This window comes from Schistocerca americana, chromosome 4 (assembly GCF_021461395.2).
Source record: "Schistocerca americana isolate TAMUIC-IGC-003095 chromosome 4, iqSchAmer2.1, whole genome shotgun sequence".
In the NCBI taxonomy this organism is placed as follows: domain Eukaryota; kingdom Metazoa; phylum Arthropoda; class Insecta; order Orthoptera; family Acrididae; genus Schistocerca; species Schistocerca americana.
The window spans coordinates 783,651,979-783,673,853 of record NC_060122.1 but is presented as its reverse complement, the minus strand read 5'-3'; the positions used below and the strand labels follow the sequence as shown (position 1 = coordinate 783,673,853).

General features: G+C 37.8%; 1 protein-coding gene across 1 annotated transcript; it reads left to right on the top strand.

The window, feature by feature from the left end:
• Positions 1 to 6,357: 6,357 nt before the first annotated feature.
• LOC124612969 lies at positions 6,358 to 20,797 on the top strand. Its single transcript, XM_047141497.1, has 3 exons — positions 6,358 to 6,510; positions 12,714 to 12,867; positions 20,662 to 20,797. Exons 2-3 carry the CDS (start codon positions 12,714 to 12,716, stop codon positions 20,730 to 20,732), a joined length of 225 nt encoding a protein of 74 aa, XP_046997453.1. The 5' UTR covers positions 6,358 to 6,510; the 3' UTR covers positions 20,733 to 20,797.
• The last annotated feature ends 1,078 nt before the right edge of the window (positions 20,798 to 21,875 follow it).

Sequence of the window (21,875 nt, the reverse complement as noted above, 5' to 3'; positions counted from 1 at the left end):
ATTAAATACACTGCTGTTGACACAGCCTCTGTCCAAAATCACTTAGGTAGCTCAGCATAGCTTAACATACTTCTTGCCTTTTCTAAAATGGTTCTGTTGGCTCGTTCTGCAACTCTACTCTGAGAAGGACTGTAGCGAATGGTGGCCTGATGCGTTATACCCATTCCATTCAACTGTTACTTAAACTGTCTGTTTACATATTCTGATCCATTGTCTGATCTCACAATTTTAATTTTCTTCCCAGTCTGTCTTTCGACCATTTTGCAACAAACAACAAATACATCATTCACTTGGTCCTTGCTACATATTAAATAAACATGCACGTATCTAGAAAAATCATCTATGAATGTCAGGAAATAGAAGCTACCTCCTAAGCATTCAATCTCCATAGGTTCACAGAGATCTGAATATATGAGTTGCAAGAATTCGGTAGATCTGCTCTGACTCGATTTAAATGGCAATCTAGCCTGCTTCCATTGCAAACACATCTCATATTGGACGTTATAAATTCCATAATTTTCCATCCCAGTTGCCATATTCTTCAGTAAAGTCATACTTTTCCTATTAAAATGTCTCCTATGCCGCAAGAAACCTTTTGCAGCATAAACAGAGTTATTTCCTGTTTCAGCAGTGTTTTGAACTGTATTCACTTTGTAGATAACTCTTACATTACTTGCAGTAGCTACAACACCACCACAAGAGTCTATCACTTTGGCTCCCTCTACTATTTCGCTTACTAACAATGAATTAGTTGCAATATTCTTTACATAATGTACATCATAAACAGTAACAATTTCCTTTTCCTTATTCACAAGCAAATTCCTGCGAGTTAGGTCCGTCAACTGTAGAAATTCCAATGTCAGTCCTTGACTGAGCATCATACAAACCTGATGGAGCTTTGGTAATGTGCACAGATGCTCCTGAATTTAGCAACCATTCTGCATGATCGTCATTCGCTTCATTAAAAAGAGTAAAACACAGAAAATGCCTTACTTTATCGGTAGTCTTGCTCTCAGGACCACTAGAATTAACATGCTTCTTTTCTTTTATACTTAACTTTTCGTTACACTTTGAAGCAACATGTCCAATTTTCTGGCATCTGAAACATCTTATTGGTTTCTTCTTCTTGTACTTAGAGTATAAAGCCGATGCTGTTTCTTTTTCTGAAGCATTAGAATATGGTTCATTCTTCACGTTCTGTAGAATCTTTACTTTAACACTATCTGCTGTAGTGGATATTCCCGAACTTTTAAACCCATAATCATTGGCGAATATTTCTCTGTTAGTCCAGCTAACAATAAAGTTCCAATCCATTCATCCGCAATATCATAACCAATATTCCTCAAATGATTGGAGATTGAATTATTTTATTCACATATTCATCCACGGTTTTACACTTATTCAATCTTGTGGTTATAAGTTCGCGAAGTAATCCTACTTTTCTGGTCAAACCACCGTCTTCAAATGCGTTTTTCAGTTTGTCCCATACCTGCTTTGCTGATGTAGCCTTTTCTATGTGAACATAATTCACTGGATCAATCGAAAGGATTAGTTTTGATTTCGCCTTCCGATCCTTAGTAGCAAAACTTGACTCTGTAGGTGCCAATTTACCGTTTACGACGTCCCATAAGTCATGCAAGTGCAAATACGCCTCAACGGCAAATTTTCACCCTACAAGCCGCTCTATTTGCGGTATCTGTGTCGTACTCATTTTACAGTTACTTTCTTCTTCGTATAATGTACACAATCCAAGTTTATAAGAACTTACGCGCACCTTTTGCTCAAATACACGTCGCCTTAAAGCTTATTATTTCGCTTTAATCCAGTACCTGGGCCCATAACCTGTTGTAGTTTATGCAGATTAACGCAGCTAAATGACAGGTAACAACTATTTAAGAGACAAAATAAACTTATGCTTTATTCGCATAACACATATTAATACATTTGACTACCAAATTATATTTGTTGCCCCATCGAAAAATGGTTCAAATGGCTCTGAGCGCTATAGGACTCAGCTTCTGAGGTCATCAGTCCCCTAGAACTTAGAACTAGTTAAACCTAACTAACCTAAGGACATCACACACATCCATGGCCGAGGCAGGATTCGAACCTGCGACCGTAGCGGTCTCACGGTTCCAGACTGAAGCTCCTAGAACCGCACGGCCACTTTGGCCGGCACCCCATCAACAAACACGGAACATGTATATTCCACAGAGTCTATGGCATTCTGCACATCATATCTTTTGCGCCACTATGTACGCTGGAAAATGTTTGTTCACATATCCCCAACACTATGTCAGGCAGAAATAGCAGGAGAGTATCAGTAGGTTCAATTTTTTCATGTTGTAGAAATATACATATCGGAAGAGATATATTTTTCCACGCTATACAAGCGAGGAATTAGATTTCGTCTTGTGAGGCTCTCGGCACTCGCAACTGCAGCGCTTTCGCTTATTGCTATTCACAGCGGAAACGATAAAATATGTCGCCCTGGCAATGTACTCCAAGTTTACCATAATTCGCGCCTCCAGAATCCTATGGTCGACATCGAGTCGCACGTTCGATATATATCGTTAGGAGCCCACGCGTTCAATAGGCAATCATTCTTGGAAATTACTTGCATGTAAACACTTGTTTGTTATATAAGGTATGGTCACTACATACGTAATTATACAAATGGTTAATTTATGAAGGGTCATCGTTAAGGATGGTACTTTTTACAATTATAATTTTTTGTGTGCTTCCTGGTGTGAAAATATCTAGTGCAATTTGCAATTTCACCGTCCAACGACTCACGTTCCTGAACGTTTAGAAATCATTAAAAGATTTTGCGAAAGTGGATCTTAGTTGCGGGTGCACAGAATTGGTTTCACAGATAAGTGGGTCGCCATCATCGTTTCTCAAATCAGGCCATACGCCACACTGTGGCAAAGTTTGATTGGGGTTTCTCCCTACACAACGAGAAACCACCAAGAAGAAAATGTAAAGCGCAAAGTGAGGACAAAATCCAGTAGTGGCCGCTAGTATTGAGGAAGAGCCTTAAGGGGGTCCATTCTTCCAATTACGATAAATGTCGAATAAAATAGGCTCTAGATAATCTAGTATGGTACTTTATTTAACACCCACTAGAAACAACATTAAATAACCAAACCAAGGAATAAACAAACTGTTCACAAAATTAAAATTTCGTTGACAGTACTTTCACTTCCTTGGGTCCCACTTTACAGTAAAATACTAATGTCGCTACTCGAGCCCCTTCACCCCGCTTTCAAGCCCAGTGCCCTGGGAATGTTGGGGTATTGGTACTGCACTTGACATCCACTTCTTGTAACAATGGCCTGCGCAGGTTCTGGTGTGGTAGCAGTGAGTGGCACAACAGTGTATTCTGGCAGGGCCTACTGAAGAACGGGATACAACCCGTCGGCTTTGACCAATGACATCAGAATTTCCCAGAGATCATTTATTACACAGCTGAGTGAAGTGTTCAGAAACAAAGGAAAACAGGAGACAGAAAATATGGTAGAAATATATCAAGGCGAGTAATATTTCGACCTTAATGTTAAGGATGTCGCTTGTTTGTGTCCAAGTACTTCTGTGGAAAATAAAGGAGGAAAAAAAGGGATAGAAGTAGCGGTAGCATTGAATACCTCACGTCACATATGTATGACTTGTATCTCAAACTTCCGTCGAGCTGTATACAGGGTGTCCCAGCTATCTTGTCCACCCAAAATATCTCTGGAACAATAACAGCTATTGGAAAACGACTTTCACTGGTATCAATGTAGGGCTGCGGATCATGAATGTACATATTTGGAAGCATTCTAAAACGAAAGCATATGTGTTTTTAACACAAACTTATGTTTTTTTAAATGGACCTCCTATATTTTTTTCTTCAGCAATCCATAGCATGACAAAGCACATACACAATGGCGTTGATTGCATCGCAATATTCCCATTACATCCCGAGATATTGAGACGCGAAGTTGACGCTTGAAACACCCGACATGCGCTGCTAGCACACGTCCTAAGGCTCAGGCGTGAACCCCACCCATGCTGTCCGTAATCCCAAATCAAAACATTTTTATCTAAACAACGGTACAACTTTTAGTCCAATTGCTCGTTTCACTAAAACCATCAACATGAATTTTATTATTACGAGTGAATGATTAACTGTCACTTGCGCTAGATCTACAGTAAAGTAAAGTTTTAACGTTGAACGGCATTACCTTTTTAGTAACGGATCAACGATAAGCGAAGTTAACTTTGTGACTAACGTTGCGGTACACAGGTATGTTACAGAACCGCATCACTACTAGCCTATGGTATAAATACCTGCTGGAATGTACGACGTTAATGCAGGATGGCAGCAGACCGTATTATTCGTTTGGGACCTCTTGATAAGTATGGAAGTGTGATTACGCATGTCAATCACATCGCGATTACGGGCAGCATGGGGTTCACGCCTGAGCCTCAGGACGTGCGTTAGCAGCGCATATCGGGTGTTTCAAGCTTCAACTTCGCGTCTATAGAACTCGGGATGTAATGGGAATATTGCGATGCAATCAACGCCATTGTGTATGTGCTTTGTCATGCTATGCATTGCTGAAGAAAAAATATAGGAGGTCCATTTAAAAAAACGTAAGTTCGTATTAAAAAAACACATATGCTTTCGTTTTAGAATGTTTCCAAATATGTACATTCATGGGCCCCAGCCCTACATTGATACCGGTGAAAGTCGTTTTCCAATAGCTGTTATTGTTCCAGAGATATTTTGGGTGGACAAGATAGCTGGGACACCCTGTAGATTAACTGCAGTACGGGATAAAAATTTAACGTACATCGATTTCTTCGTTGTCGTTAGCGTTAGTATCCTGTGGTTCAGTTGAATTATATAGGTCAACTGAAGTACGGGATACTAATTTTATATGTGTTGTTTCTTTCGCCTCCGCTACCATTGATAGTCTGTTCTTAAGCCCGGTCCACACGCAACGATCTGTCTGCGCAGACATCGGCGCAGATGTCTGTACATGCAAAAGATCGCTGCAAATGTGATGTGTTCACACGACACAAATCCCAATCTACTACTCGCCCGCCATCTGTCGGTGTAGAAAAGAAATATCAGTGGCATGCGACTACGCTCCCCGAAAACGTCAAAATTTAATTCAGTTATTTTGAAAAATAGAAATGGAGGAAGTTCTGTTGTGGTCTGTGTTCGCAACTTGTGTTGCAAAAAACATTCAGACCAACCGCAGGAAACAGAGAAAGCGGTCAAAATGGTGCAGACAGTGGCTGCTAAAGCGAAAGCAGTTTTGTCACGTAAATTTACTGCGAGAGTTGCAGAGCGAACCTGTTTTGTTTTACATAACCTCGTGTTCCATTTCCTCGCACATTGGCACTCCAATTTCATCTTCAATTGTACTCCTGCTTGGTCTTGGCGTTTCTTGATCACTAAGAAAGCCAAGTAGATCAAAATACCATAACGTTGGCTGGTATACTTGATCTACTCCTACACCAGATCTTCTAGATTTCTGAACTTTGGATAACTCTTTTCGGTAAACAGTTCGCTGACAGACTAATTTACTTGACTTGCCTTCATGAACTCATCTTTCAGGAAAGCGTAAATAGCTTCACATGTGTTGGGTATTATTTCACTCAATGCTTGTTTCGATATTGCAGATGAAAATACCAAATCATTGTAGCTCCTTCCTGTTGCTAGGAATCTTAATGTTACTGCCAGGCGTTCATGAGGAGAAATTTCCCTTCTCATACAAGTATTTTTCTCATAATATGAGGGGTTACATGCTTTAAGAGATAATTATAAGTTTCGACATCCATCCGCAAATAATTTCGCCAGTTCGCAACGAAATTATTTTTTTATTACCGTTTCTCTGTTTGCCGAGGCGCCAACTGCCCGCAATTTTTCAATTAGAGCATTGTATGCTGCTGTCTTTTTGTCTCGGTCACTATATTCTTTACTTTTAATCTTCCACAAACATGGGTGGTTTCTGTATATTTCAATGAATTCACTTACAAACTCTCGAGAACACTGACGAGTATCAGCCATTTTAATGCCCTGTGCACACAAATACAAACACTAGACTGAGCAAACAGCTGTTTCGCGCCAGATTTGCGACGATCTCCTGTCCACACGCTCCAACTTGTCTGCGCAGATGTGGTTTGAACCGACAGATTTGAGAGGTTTCGCTCAAACCTCCAACTCCAACTTCCAGGTTTGCACACACCTCAGGTTGGTGCAAATCTTCTGTTCACACGCAACGATCTGTCTGCGCAGATGTGATGTGCGCAGACATTTGCGCAGACAGATCGTTGCGTGTGGACGGGCCTTTAACACAATTCGATGAATGCTCGCGACAGCTGGAAACCAGAGAGCTTACTACTGGAAGCGCGACCGAAGGCCATGGATCACTGCCTTGGCGTGTTAAAAGTTATCGTTGTCCTTTTTTTAGCAATTGGTGGCGGTCCAGTGGGAGAATAAAGTCGAAGTTAAAGGTGTGTATATGTTCGGTAATTTTCTCAAGTTCATTTTCGATAACTACTTATCGTGTTGTATTATAAAGTGTCGTTTAGTACTTATAATTAGACATTGTGTATGGAGGAATACACAAATTGCTCGGCGTTTGAATTACGGGATTTTTTTCCGATTGGTAATGTGGGACTGTATGTGGTCTATAATTTCATTCGCAAACCACATGATCGTCATTGAGACTTAGGAATATTGTGAAGTTTATAATCTTACCGTATCGCAAGGAGTATTAATAGCCACCGCATCCAATATGAGACTGTAATATTATTCTTACTCCCCGTAGTAAAGATAACTTAAGATGCGGTAGGATGGCCTAACGTTAGAATTAATCTCAATAACGTGTCATATGCAAAATTAAATAGAAATGTAAAGATTTTTTTGCAACTGCTTAAATTTCTTATTTATACATTGTCTTATATGGACTAGTAAAGTATTTATTGCATATATAGCGTGAAAGAGCCCCACACACACTATCGCTAATAATATTAGGGCAATGGGTTTATGTCTGAAGAGGAACTATCGTAACGTGGTTTACGCCAGGGTTAGTCAACCGTTCTCTTACTTTTGTATCTCTGCTAGTAGTGTAATTTTCTGACTGCTTACCATTTCCACAGTTACGGTAGGTGATTTATAAAGTAGGGAAGAAATCATACTCTGCATATATGTGTAGTAAATGTGACATTTGGCTCCTTTTGACCCAAACTAGACCTTGGTCTGCACTAAAAATCAAAGATTTTGGTGGGGTCCAGTACCCTTACACTAGCCTAAAACATAGCAGCTTGTAAGGCTCAAATGAATAGAAAGAATGGACAACAGGCAGAGCAGTTGTGGAAATGGAATTCTTAAGGAAAAACATAATGTGTGAAAGATACTGGACTTGTTTGGTAGTTGTTGTTGTTGTGGTCTTCAGTCCTGAGACTGGTTTGATGCAGCTCTCCATGCTACTCTATCCTGTGCAAGCTTCATCATCTCCCAGTACCTACTGCAACCTACATCCTTCTGAATCTGCTTAGTGTATTGATCTCTTGGTCTCCCTCTACGATTTTTACCCTCCACGCTGCCCTCCAATGCTATATTTGTGATCCCTTGATGCCTCAAAACATGTCCTACCAACCGATCCGTTCTTCTAGTCAAGTTGTGCCACAAACTTCTCCCCAATCCTATTCAATACCTCCTCATTAGTTACATGATCTACCCACCTTATCTTCAGCATTCTTCTGTAGCACCACATTTCAGGATTTCTATTAGCCCTCGTCTTTTTACCTACTTGATCCTCTGCTGCCTTCACTACTTCATCCCTCAGAGCTACCCATTCTTCTTCTACTGTATTTCTTTCCCCCATTCCTGTCAATTGTTCCCTTATGCTCTCCCTGAAACGCTGTACAACCTCTGGTTCTTTCAGTTTATCCCGGTCCCATCTCCTTAAATTCCCACCTTTTTACAGTTTCTTCAGTTTCAATCTGCAGTTCATAACCACTAGATTGTGGTCAGAATCCACATCTGCCCCTGGAAGTGTCTTACAATTTAAAACCTGGTTCCTAAATCTCTGTCTTACCATTATGTAATCTATCTGATACCTTTTAGTATATCCAGGATTCTTCCAGGTATACAACCTTCTTTCATGATTCTTGAACCAAGTGTTAGCTATGATTAAGTTATGCTCTGTGCAAAATTCTACAAGGCGGCTTCCTCTTTCATTTCTTCCCCCCAATCCATATTCACCTACTATGTTTCCTTCTCTCCCTTTTCCTACTGACGAATTCGTCACCCATGACTATTAAATTTTCGTCTCCCTTCACTACCCTAATAATTTCTTTTATCTCGTCATACATTTCATCAATTTCTTCATCATCTGCAGAGCTAGTTGGAATATAAACTTGTACTGCGAATCGGAGCGTGGAATGTCAGATCCCTTAATCAGGCAGGTAGGTTAGAAAATTTAAAAAGGGAAATGGATAGGTTAAAGTTAGATATAGTGGGAATTAGTGAAGTTCGGTGGCAGGAGGAACAAGACTTTTGGTCAGGTGATTACAGGGTTATAAATTCAAAATCAAATAGGGGTAATGCAGGAGTAGGTTTAATAATGAATAAAAAAAATAGGAGTGCGGGTTAGCTACTACAAACAGCATAGTGAACGCATTATTGTGGCCAAGATAGACACAAAGCCCATGCCTGCTACAGTAGTACATGTTTGGTAGTAGTTTAATTAAAATCTGGTGCCATTCAAGTTTAATTTTTCCAGTTTCCCTGACTGATTTGTTTGTCTGGAATTTTTGTACAGTTGAGTTATATGCTAAATTTCCCCCGATTTTGAGGCATTGAACCCCAACTTTACTTTCATTCACATTGTAAAACAGAAGGTGCTTTCTTATTGTACTATGTTAAGACACTGTACTCTGGTTAAATTAACTTGATTGACATTTCAGTGAGGCAAGGGTGAAGAGGCTTGTTTTGTAGGTATTGGTAGAGCCCTGTGTGGTGTGGCTAACTGTATGTCAACAATACTATCTACCGACCACTGCAATCTGTTAGTTACAACATTATTTTAATTGTAGTAGGCCTATAGTCATTTGCATAACACAGATTTACTAAATAAAACTGGTAAGTAGTAGTTGTCCAGAGAGTGAGCATGATTTGAAACAAATATTATAGAAACTGTAGAGAGGATATCTATATTGTGAGATTGTTGTGATATTATTATTCAACTGAAGAATGTGGGGAATTTAGTTCATGGACACTTTAATATGCTAATTTGTGGTGTCAATGGATGGTGTAATAAATGGATGACATTTTTAGTGAAGTGTTGTACAGGAATCTCAAACACATATAATCTACAGACAAATGTATCCTAGAAGTGAGTAGGTAATTGAGATGGTGTGGTTATTGACACACAACCTTCTTTAAATTGGAAACTTTAGGAGCAGACAAATTTCTTAAAGGTACTTTCAGACCTGAAAAAGCTGTTTTGTCTTATTCCACACTCGTCAGTATTAATTCTAAAATTGTGCTTAATATCTAATTGTGTTACCATATTTCACCCTGTCTTCTTCCTCTCCCATGTACCATATTTTGCCCTGTCTTCTTCCTCTACCCCCCTCTCCCATTTCATTTCTGTGATTCAGTAACTGCATGGATGCTCCGATGATAAGTATGGAGATGTCTATGTGACCCAAATTTATGGTGCCACCAAGAAAAGTGAGTCAAAGCAGGGCGGCTCGTGGCTATCTCAAAGGACTAGTAATTTCCAAAATTGTGTAAGAAAGTACTTCAACAGTTTTTAAAGAGGTAATGAGGAGATCACGGTGTGATGTAAAGAATAATGGTTGGTTGAGGATCGTGCTTGAGTAATTTAGCAAGGAGGTTTGTACTCCATAATGCAGGAAGTTCACCAATAGTGGGAAAGATAACAAAATATTTTTGGAAGCCAAATATGTGGTGAAATGTGTAGTTGCAACAATCTTGACATATTGGAGATAAAAAAATGCTTGTTCGTATGTGTTTGCATATTGCAAAAGATTATTGAAAAATAAATTATGATGCTGGAAGTTCTGGTAGGAGTAAGGGAATAGCAGGACTGAAAATAACCTCAGACTACATAGGTCTGTTTAATAGTCAATAGGCACATAAATGGGATTCCTCGAGGAAGGACAGTGTCTTGGAAGCTTAGCACCAGTTGGAATCTAGTTTGCTTTCCCAGCATCTGCTCAAAAACGCAGTTACATTTAATCGTCATCCTTTGCTCCCTAAATTGATATAAATTGTGTGATATTCTTGAATCAAGTTGTTGAAACCAATATTGAGTCAGAATATTGTCTTTGCTGCTGGAACTCCCTTGCAGCTGTCTGGAGTCAGATGTCATAAAGCCAGTAATGAGGATCAGGTGATTAAACAATGGAAAATCCGGGATGGAATTATATGATAATATTATGAAAAGGTTAGATGGCTATTCACCATATAGTGGAGGTGTTCTTGGTTGAAAGCTTACTTGTTAGCAGTCTTTTTGTCGTGCCATTCGGCTCAACATCTCCACTATGTGGTTAAGGTTACTAGTTGGAAATCTGACCCATGTGCATCTGTGCTTTTAATACATGTATTTCATTTCCAGAGGTATCACATCAAGTGCCAGAAGAAATCTTGGCAATCATTTGGGACTCACCACTGAACATAAGGATGTGGGCAAAACTGAAATTTGTGGTAGCCCCCATCACCAAGATGATAGATGCCTGTATTTCAGTCTTATACAATATGATAACCATGACGTCACTCATCAGACTCCTGAAAAAATACAAATAATACAAAAAATATTTGGTTGCAAATATAACATGAATATAAACTGTGTGTACACAATGCAACTAGAAACATGTTTCCTGTGGTGTTTTGCAACAGGATTTCAACTTTTCTTGTCCCTGTCCACACCTCTGACAAACATTTCTTGTAGTGTATTTGCATTGTCTGCAATGCTATTTGTTGTGTGGTGTAGCTGGCTTGAAACCTTATTTCCTTTGATCTGCTGTGGGTACCTGTTATTGGATTTCGAAACATGGTTTGGACAGCGAAGAACTAAATATGCAACAATCCTAATAATGAAGACATACGAACATTAATGCAAAAATCAGACTAACAGAACAGTCAACAATCAACAAATTCTTAATAAAACAACATTAAAAAAACTAGTATCAGGAATTTCACATGACCCATATAGCTAAAAGGAAGTCCACGTATGATGGACGTACACAACTGCCAAACGGAGCACCACAAATATTACAAAATCACTCAGAATTCGACAAACCTGCTATCCAGCACATCACACTGTTTATACAGTTAAAGTGAAGCCACACAATACCACACCACTAAAAAGAACTAACTCCTCCCAAGACAGTATCCAATAAAAGTGTAATAGACAAAAATATAACATTGTTCATAATTTTGGATAAATAAGACATAAAACAATCGAAATAAAACGCACTATTGCAACACTAATTCTGCCCCATATATATACTCCGCCACATATAACTAATTGTCTCTGGTTCGAGGCACAGCAACTTTTGTCAATTTCATTAATTTGGCACACTGTTAACTCTTCACACAATGCCATGAGACCATATAACTGCAGAAATTTAATTGTAGTGGCCACGTTGTTGCACATGGTGGCAAACAACATACAGCACTTAAATACATCATTAGTAAGAGATGATAAACAAAAAAAAATTAAAATTCCTACTAGTAACAACATGGCAAGTTAACAGTTCCAAAATTAAAATCAAATGAGTTGCAAGTAACTAAGGACATTAAAATAACAACCTGACAAAGCCAAAAAAGAAAGAAAAAAACTCCTTCCAAAACTCTAGAGTTACTACAGCACTAAGTCTAATTTCGCAGTAATGACGACCACATAAATCTCGAAAGGGCACCACCACAGCTGACAAAACACCTTCTCCAAACATGATGGATTCCATATATGCTGTACCCACATGACCCCACATAGCTCAGCATACCTAAGTTGTCAAACAGCTGGGTAGTTCTGCAAACTTCAGTTGACTCAGGATTTGAGATCTGACATTTGCTGAATCAACCAGCATTATAACAGAAATCATTGGAAGCAAAGATGTTTGTTAGAAACTTCTGCTTTTGTTTATGTTTAATTTAAGTACATACATCTATTTACTGTAACGAAAACAGTGAACAATGTTGCAGACTGACATTCACAGGGAATGCCCGCCATGTGTTAGTGTAACTTTGTAGTGTATTTGGAGTACATGTTGTAGATAATTGCTCTAAAAAAATGAAAAATGAATAAATTTCATTCCTCAGTTGATTTTTATCTTAGGAAAGGTAGTTGGAACTAGTAATTTCTGGTTGCTTGTTCCTTAGTTTATACCACACAATGTTTCTTCCTCTCCCCACTGTAGAGTGAATGTATACCACTGTTTCCTCCAATTCTTTGTAGAACATAGGTAAATAATCTAAGTGCTTTTCCTAGTTTCATTTTACTTTTTTTACCCACACACAACAAATTTTCAGCTATGAATAAGTCATTTGTTTTGTAGTTTCATCAAGTTCAGTGTTGATTATTATTAATTTGTAACATGGCAAGATATTTATGAGATGTGTCCTTATATTAATGGAGAACTGATTTTACACTACTAAATTTGTTTTCGTCTTTCTTCAGATGTCAGACCGACGAATGAAATTCCCTTACACATTTTCTGCGAAGATAGCACAATTTCCATTGCGGTTCTATCTTAAGAATCAGTGGGTCTGGAGATACTACTTCATAAGTCTTGTTGCATGTTCGCCAGTATTCATTGCTATCAGCAGATTAGGTATGTATGAACACATTTGTTGTTCTATTTAAGAGGGCATGCATGCATCCATCCATCCATTTTGTCTTAAGTAATACGCAGTTTGCAAGAATACTTCAGTCTGAGACCATGGTAAGCTTATACCCAAGTAGAATTAATCTTCTCCCGTGTCTCTTGTCATACTGCATTTCATAACCTCTCCTAATAATATCTGAAAACATAAAATACTCATTGTAGGAAGATCGATGTCACCCAATGCGTGTTATGTTGTCTGTGGTAATCTTAATACTTTGAGCATGAAGAGGCGTGCTTGTATTGGTGTATTTCTACTTATGGCTACCACCAGTTGCAAACTGCTAGCATAACTTCATTAAAACTTAGCTAATTTATTTGTTATGTGCAATTAATAAACAAGTAACTTTTGTGCAGTAATAGTTTAATTTAAAATCATCTTAGCAGAGAGTTTTGGTGTTTGATCTATCATCATATGCTTGGAAATTTGAGGTTTGAATTGTTTCTGAAGTTTACTGTATGATTGCAGACTTTCTCTGAGACAAACTCAAATGTGTTAAAATTTGAAATTGACATTACTTAGATTTTTCCTAATGGTTTATTAATTAGCCACCTTTTGCAGCTGCATTGATTTTATTACCACAAAATACTTTGTCTGCACAGAGTGGTTATTCAGTGAGTTTCCTGAAATTAACAGAAATTAATATTCTAATCATGAACAAATGTTCACACGTTTGAGTAATGGGGCATATATGAGAACTGTTGCTCAGAGTGAATACTTCTGTTAGAATTTCAAGACAATGCTGTGGGGAAGCAGCATTGTGTTCAGAAAATGCAGGGAGCCATTTGTGTTGAAATTTACTTCCATTCTAATCTGTATAAATGATACTTGTTTGTTGTGCCTCGTGAGAATGAGCTTTTGCTCTGCTTTATTTGTTTGCAAAGTTCATGAAAATGTTACAGCAGGATTGTGAGTTTCTCCTTCAGAAACAGAATCTTTAGCTCTCGACAAGGTACTATTCTGCGTATTGAAATTTCTGTAGAGATGAGGATGGCGGTGATATGTTACCTGAGAACTGGTGATTTGTATATCAGATTGAGCTATTTCTCATATTTCAAAATGAAACAGAGTATTTCAGTGATTATTCCTGGAACTGCAAGATATTTGATGAAGATTCTTGTGATTATATAGATTTCCTTACTTAATTTTTATTTTACAAGAAAATTATTTACACAGCTTCACTCAAAAGCGACTACAGGTGTACATACGTTGTCAGTTTCAATTTTCATGTCTCAAAGTGCAGTATGATGGAGGGAGTGTTTTATAAAATTTAATTTGCATCCTCAATGTTCATTTTAATTTTCAGTAGTTTGTTGAGAATCTCCATACAAAACAGCATTTAAAGTTGTTCACACGTCAGGCTACTCAGTTTGTCCTATTAATTTTTCATTTTGGCAGTTGCCCTATCTGTTTTATCTTCCTTCGTTTTGATGAATATTATCCACCAGTCGCAATCACATCTGTATTCTCAAAATCACTGTGTGCTTTGACATGTAGGAAAGGTATTTTCTTGTATGTTACTAGCCCAAAATTAATTTGGTGTAAAACGTTTACAACAGTACGGTACAGCACCAAGTGGACATTCGTGATATTATGGATTTTGTAAGATGTGACCAGAATGATATGGATTAATTTGGTACTGTAACAGGGGGTAAAGAGATGTGAAGATAATCATGAATAAACTTACACCATGAGTAAGCCATTTTTCGACATGATGCTGTAAAAATATGCTTACATTTAAGGGGAGACAGTGGCAGTCTTCCACTGATATCTTTGTAAATCCATATGTCAGTTTTTATTCAAGCTCGCTGAACTGGATCCAATAAGCCTTAAATAAGTTTTAAAAAATGTAATGGTGTGAGATAATTTTGAATTTTTTGTTACATTATTATTTTAAGGTACACTTTTGTTATTTCCAGGCAAATTTGGCAATTTTTTCTGTGGTAAAGTAATCTACTCTAATAAATGTACAATAAAGTGCAGTTACTTTGTGGTAAATTGTTTCTATTATTTTCTGTGACATTTTGGATTTGAACATTTTTTACGGATGAGTTTTCCGTATATTATCAACCATAAAACTGATTATAATGTCCAGATTAAAGTTTTGTTCCACTTAAATATTGCTTCCAAGTAAAAGAATAGGTGTGCCAAATTTCATCGAAATGCTTCCCAATAGTTTGATGTATGTGTTCCTGAAAGGAGAAGATCTTAAGCTGCAGAAAAATCGTTTTAAAGTTTGGGTGAATGTTTTAAAAAAAATTAATCATACCTTTGCTAAAACAGTCCATATCCATATTCCAGTTCTTCCTCATCCTGTGCAGCCCTTTTAGCTCTCCTGCTCCTTTGCCTAGAATTTTTTTAGATTCTGTACAGAAGTCTCCACCTTCATGATTTGTTGCTCATTGATCGTCTGCAGTACCTGCTCAGTGAAGCCTCCAGGTGTAAAGCCCAACTTGCTGAAGATGTAGTTTGGCTGCATTCCCATCATTAAATACTGCTTCAGCTACCAAAACATACATTTTCTCTACCAAATAAGAGCATTTATACTTTCTTTTGGGTTCTGCATTTTGCTGTGCAGATATTTTTCTAGCAGTTCTGGTGAAGCCAGTGCTTGAAAAGCTGGTTTAATTACCATTGCAACCTCTTAAGGAAGGCTATTTTTCCACTTTCTTGCTTTTGAGAAATTTGCACCATTCATTAGAACATAGGTCATTTTGAGGTGTAGTTCTGTTGACTATTAATGAAACCAAATGGCCCACTCTGCTGTCCTCATATTATCCAAATCTTGCGAGGTTATTTCTAATTGCAGCACCATAACAGACATGCAGGCTGTCCATTCTCTTCTTTGTTAGTCTGTTTTTACCTTTCAGTGGCTTCCCGTCCTTGTGTAGCGTGCCTTTATTGTCTGCAACAAATCTTCTGAGTTGTCCACATGTCTTCTTGCGTATATGGCCTAAACACTCCAGTTTTTCAATAGTGTTGTCTTTTCCATAGGGCCTATTTTCAACTACATTCTTGAAGGCACTAGTGTCAGTCTCCTAAATACTGTGTGTATCATGCTCCGTACTTTTGTGAAGAATGATGGAAAATGAGTTTCACACCGGCAGCTTCTGTCCCACCTCTGGAACCCGCATAATTCCTGCTACAGACAGCATTGTGAGCTCCTTGCCATTCTGTTTATTTACCAGCGTCATTATATTTCTTGTGTAAGGAACATACAGAACTGTATTAAGACGTAACCTGTAAGTCTACTACTTTTCCAGTTTTGACACTGACTGTTGAAACTCCATGCAGTGAATTGTGCCCCCTCTTCATCCAGGAACTGTCACAGGAAACTGCTATATCTTTGATATTAGTTGCATCACAGTTTTCTTGAATTGTCTGCTGGACTGCCATTTTCATGCTATCGTCACTTATTTCTGTGGGCATGGTGCATTACACTGCTTATGGTTTTAATTTTTTACACCATTTGTAGTCTGAATTTCAAAGAAAAAAATTTGGGATAATAATCTTGATTATATTTACTTTCAAATAGACAAATTTGTGATTATTTATTTATTTTATACTTCTGCAACTGTCTCCCCTTAACTTTTTGACGACATCCATTTTCTTTTCATTTTAAGCATCACACTATCACTTAATTCTTACTTGATATGTCCATAAATATTTTGCAATGGGCTTTCTCATTTTGCTTTTCATTGCACAAGTTCTGTTCAAGCAGGGATTTAATTACTATCTGCCATAAACTTCAGAAGTTTGCATAGTATGAGTATAGGTGGTTTCTCGAGAGTTATTTTAAGTTCTACAGGAGAAAATCGAATTGTCAGTGAAAGAAAATATATTGTAATTCAACAAATTGTACTAGAGAAGAGTGTACACGTGTTCCAGTTGCCATTTAATCTCACAAGAATGGTGAAAGCACCTACTACGAAGGACATTTCAACATATTTCTAATGGATGTAATAGAAAGGTATTCATTTATCTGCTGCAGTGTGGATTGGTGGGGGAAATTTTCAGATGGAATATTGTGTATGCTGCATTCAGTGGGAAACATTTTTTGTGACCATCATTGCCACATCCAAAACAACTTCCAGGCAGAAATCTGCTGGCCAGTTATGCCTTTCCATCGTTCCAGAACATAATGAAATTGTTCCTTGTTGATTTCAAAAAAGGTTTGCTGAAACTAGTCTACAACTATAGGCATTGCAGGTCATACCTGACAGTGGTAAATACTTTGCATCAATTTTCAGGGTGTTTAGAGAACCAATGGAATTAAAATGGATAATGTTACTGATGTGACTTTATGTTGTCTGTGCTTTCACAGTTTTCTCTGAAAGCCATCTTCTTGAAATATTTGTACTCCATTTAGATTACTTTATTCTGGAGATACTATCATGAGAAGTGACATTGAGATCATGGAGCAACATTAGTCAATCTGATAAAGGTCTTATGCCTGTACCAGGTATTCCACAAAAGAATATATTCTGACTGGAAGGGATCAGTTCCCTGCTCAGGACAATAATGTGTAAAAGCTAACTAAAATACATCACTTAGAATGTAAAGAGAATAAAAGGGTACTTGACTTCCTTGTTGATCATTTTTCCATATTACAGTCCACCAGAAAAATGTATACAGTGCCAGGCTCTATTGAGATATTGATGTTGTTGTTAGACTTGAGTTAAGAAATTACTGCATGCGATTAATGACAATGATCCTGATTGCTGAATGCAGTTTTGTGAATGGTATCAGCAAATGGTAACTGATGAACAATTTGTGATGAAGGTAGTGTGGAGTGATGAGGCTCAATTTAAACTTAATGGAACTGTGTATCGGCATAACAGTGTGTACTGGGCAGCAGAAAATCTGCATGTTTATGTGGATAAAGTGGTCAATAACTGGGGTTCACGTATGGTGTGACTTATCATCTAGAGGCTTACTAGGACCCTTTTTCTTTGTGCTACTGTCACTGGAGATGTGTACCTGGAAATGTTACGCACATCAGTTTTTGCCAGGTATACATGCGCTTTATGGAGCGGATGAACAGGTCTTCTACCAAGAAGATAGGGTGCCACCACACAACCACCTAGCTGTATGAGCTTTCCTGAATGACAGTTTTCCGGGGCACTGGATTGGGCGAAGAGGGCCCATCAAGTTCCCTCCATGATTGCCAGATCTAATATCTATGGACTTTTACTTGTTGGGATCTGTGAAAGATAATGTCTATCAACGTAAGCCACGCATGCTGGAGGAACTTCACCAGGAGATTACAGTGACATGTGCAGCTATCTCCACTGTAAAATTATCTGATGTAGTTGCGGCAACAGCTTGTCGTTCTGTTGTGTGTGTAGCTGCCAACAGTGAACATTTTGAACACTTAAAGTAACCATGTGCTAAACTGAAGGTTGTATAACATGTGTGATCAATTATTAAATGTAAAATGAACACATAAGTAACACTTTTTGTTCCTTAAGTGTGTGTACATTTTTCTGGCAGACTCTGAATTATCTAGTGTGTATCTTACTGTTACTAGTGACTTTTTACTACCTATCGAAAAGGACATGGATTTATATTCTTCTGTACTATGCCACTGTCACTTTTCCTACACTAGATACTTATCACATTCTTTATAGTGATATATGTGCAGACTTTTTATCATATTTTTTGTTCCCACCAAGTCAAACTCATGCCTGGTTTCTCCTTTCCTATAGTCTTTATAAGTGGAATTCCATAGGGAAAGTACATAACGAATCATACCTGGGCACCAGTGGATCATAAGAGCCTGTCATCTGCTAGATAGTGCAGGAGATTGGCACCAGAGACTGGAATGAGTGTTGATGAAGGCTCTCCATTTACAGCAAATGCACATGTGTACTTGACGTTGCTGAGAGTATAGAGCGCTTGTGCAAAGTTGGTTTTTGTGCGTGGACTTCATTACCCTTTAGAGTACTTTGCATTTGAAGATAAGGTAGATTTGAGTGTAACATGTGCTCAGTTGGTGACATGTTGTCCTGCAAAATAAGGTTATACCACTCTGACACAGATGTGTATGTCTTTCTTGTGGGATTATATTGGCTGTGAATGTGGTCGTTTGTTTGCTAGATTGCTGTCTGCAGTTAGTTTCATGGTTTCCAACCATGAGCCATCATCATCAACATAATGGCCTACCATGTTTTGGATAATTATGACATCAGAGGTTTTCCATGATGTTGCTATAGGATACTCCGTGCATTTCAGTATTGAAAGTTAATAGTTGGATATTCATGAATGAAATGTAAAGCCTATCAGAGAAATCAGTGGCACTTGGTTTGTGAATGAGTCTGTTGTTTGAGGGACTAACAAAGGCCTTCTCATAGTTTGATTCTAATGCTGCATTGTGAGAGTGACAGTGATTCCTGAAGTTGAGTAGCTCTTCCCTCACAATTTCATTGCTGATTCAGTTCACAGTAAACTATTTTTAAAGGATTTTAAAAACTTCACTGAGGAAGTTCAGCACTCTGATAATCAGTAATTTGTGGGAGTGAATGGTCTTTACTAGGCTAAGCAACATAATTTTTGCCTTCTTCTAATAGGCAGCGCGAAGTATTGGGTGTAGAGCATGGATTAATAATGTATGTTACATGTCCTGTATTTTATCCATGTTCTGCCTTATAATGTGGCTTTCGGTGCCATTACTACCACCATGAATCGTCGTATATGCTATTAGTTTAACCCTTTAAATGACAAAACATTTGCTCCAGCATAATGATAAAATAAATGTCGGCATGTACTCTTTGAAAGTAGTAATGAATAAGACTGCTAAATTTATTATTTATTTCAAAGTACCATTAGGTATGGTGTAAATATTCATACCAATGAATCAGGACAGATATATATTTATGTGTGTCACTGAAAGGGTTAACAGCACATGCAATCTCTTGTGTACTGCATTGACATATTTCTTCTCAGGCTGTTTTGACTAATTTGTGAGACCATGCTGTAATTTCAAATGTGATTGTTTATTTCTGATTTATCTGCATTTAGCATGAAAGATGCAGATTGGTGTTTACAGTAACTACTACTACTACTACTACTACTACTACTACTCAGTTCTGGCATCAGGTCTTTGTAAAAAGAGTGGAAGTGAAAGCTTGAAAACACACTGTGCAAGTCTTTATTGTCCACTTCTGTGGATTCATATATCTGGCCTGGAGCCTTTTGGCATCAGATTTGTACAGTGGGCATCTAACAGAACACCATTACATCCTCGCTACTTAGCTGATAAATAAACTAAAATCACAGTAAAGGCAAGGCCACTGCTACTAATTATTTTGAATCCTGTTAAACTCTTTGAAACAAATGGCTTGTGCTCTCCCATTTCCCTAAAAGCAGAATTCCAAGCATATGAAATGAAGAAATCATTCGACTTTTCAGCAAACAGTATTTGACAGATACGAATAACTGTGGCCCTCTGTTGATAACACATTTTGAAACTCATTGTTTGAACATATGATCTTTTAAATTCTGCAAATCTGTTAATCATGCATTCAGCCATTGTCATTAGTCTTGCCCCAAATCATCAGGTGACCTGCAATGCAGCAATACACATTCATTGCAGGGGAATGGAAAGCAAGGGATGTTGACTCTTTTTAAGCATGTTTTCATGTGTTTCTTTTGCCGCCCATTTCTATGTTGTGTGTTAAAATATTGCAAAATAGAAGCATTTAGTTTCAGGTTTTTTAATTTATACTAAATTGTATTTTCAGCTAATTCACCAGCAAACAAAGCAAAGTGGGCCGAGATGAAGAGGAAGGAGCTAGCTGAACATCATCATTAGTGTAGTTGAATTTGTTAATGTTGTAGAATGCTACCTGTACAATAAAGGTTCTGTTTCACTATGTAGATACACAAATTTGTTTTGAATATGGAAAACACTTCTTTTTGTATGATGGCACTTACTCCATCCAAACAACTGATTTAAATTTTTATTAAGAAATTATTATTGTTGCTTTTACACATTCCCCAAGCATTTTATTTATAACACTTTTTGACATTGTTTACAATTCATTCAAAAAGTGAAGCGGTTGGAGGACAATGCCTTCATCATAATCTGTTTTTCTGAGGAATATTATTAAAAATTGTTTTTCCTTTATGCACTTGTCTTTAATAGTATTGGAAAACATTGTTAAATTAAAATTTATAGGCCTGCTTGAGATGGGAAATAGCCCCAAAGCGCTCAATGTTACTCGTGCAGTAATATTGTCAGTATAGTGTCCAGGTGGCAGAAGCCAAGAACAACACAATAATATTGCTCAGTATTTATGTACAGGAGGTGTCAATTAGAAGTCTGCTGGCACAGCAAACATGTTCGCACCCATTGATGTGGAACAACTTGCAAGTATTGGGGTTAAGTTGCTTGCCGTGCAAAACAAGCAGAAACTCGGTGAGCAAAACAGTTCTGAAAAACTTCCAGTGGACATTTCTGTGGACAAAGGGTTCTTTCACAGCGGCATAGTTGTAAACCACAACTACATGAACAGGGATATTCTGCAAATCACACTTGAGTGCCTGGCAGAAGGTTCATCGAGCTATCTTCACAGTAATTCTCTATTTTTTCAATCTCGAATGGCAGGCAGAAAAACCGAACACCTATATCTTTCAGTGAGAGTTCTGATATCCTTTATTTTATTATGATGATCATTTCTCCCTATGTAGGTCAGCATCAACAAAATATTTTCGCATTCAGAGTAGAAAGCTGGTGACTGAAATTTCGTTAGAAGATTCTGCTGAAAAAAAAAAAAAAAAAAAAAAAAAAAAAAAGGCATTTGTTGTAATGATGTCCACTCAAAATCCTGTATCATGTCAGTGACTCTCTCCCCCTCATTTGGTGAAAATAAAAACGTGCTGCTCACCTTTGAACTTCCTTGAGGTACTCTGTTAACCCTATCTGGTAAGGACACCAGACTGCGCACCAGTACTC

Coding starts and splice junctions, on each gene's coding strand:
- LOC124612969 (XM_047141497.1), top strand. CDS start 12,714: ATGTCAGACCGACGAATGAAATTCCCTTACACATTTTCTGCGAAGATA. Junction 12,868..20,661: donor CATTGCTATCAGCAGATTAG/GTATGTATGAAC, acceptor TTGTATTTTCAG/CTAATTCACCAGCAAACAAA.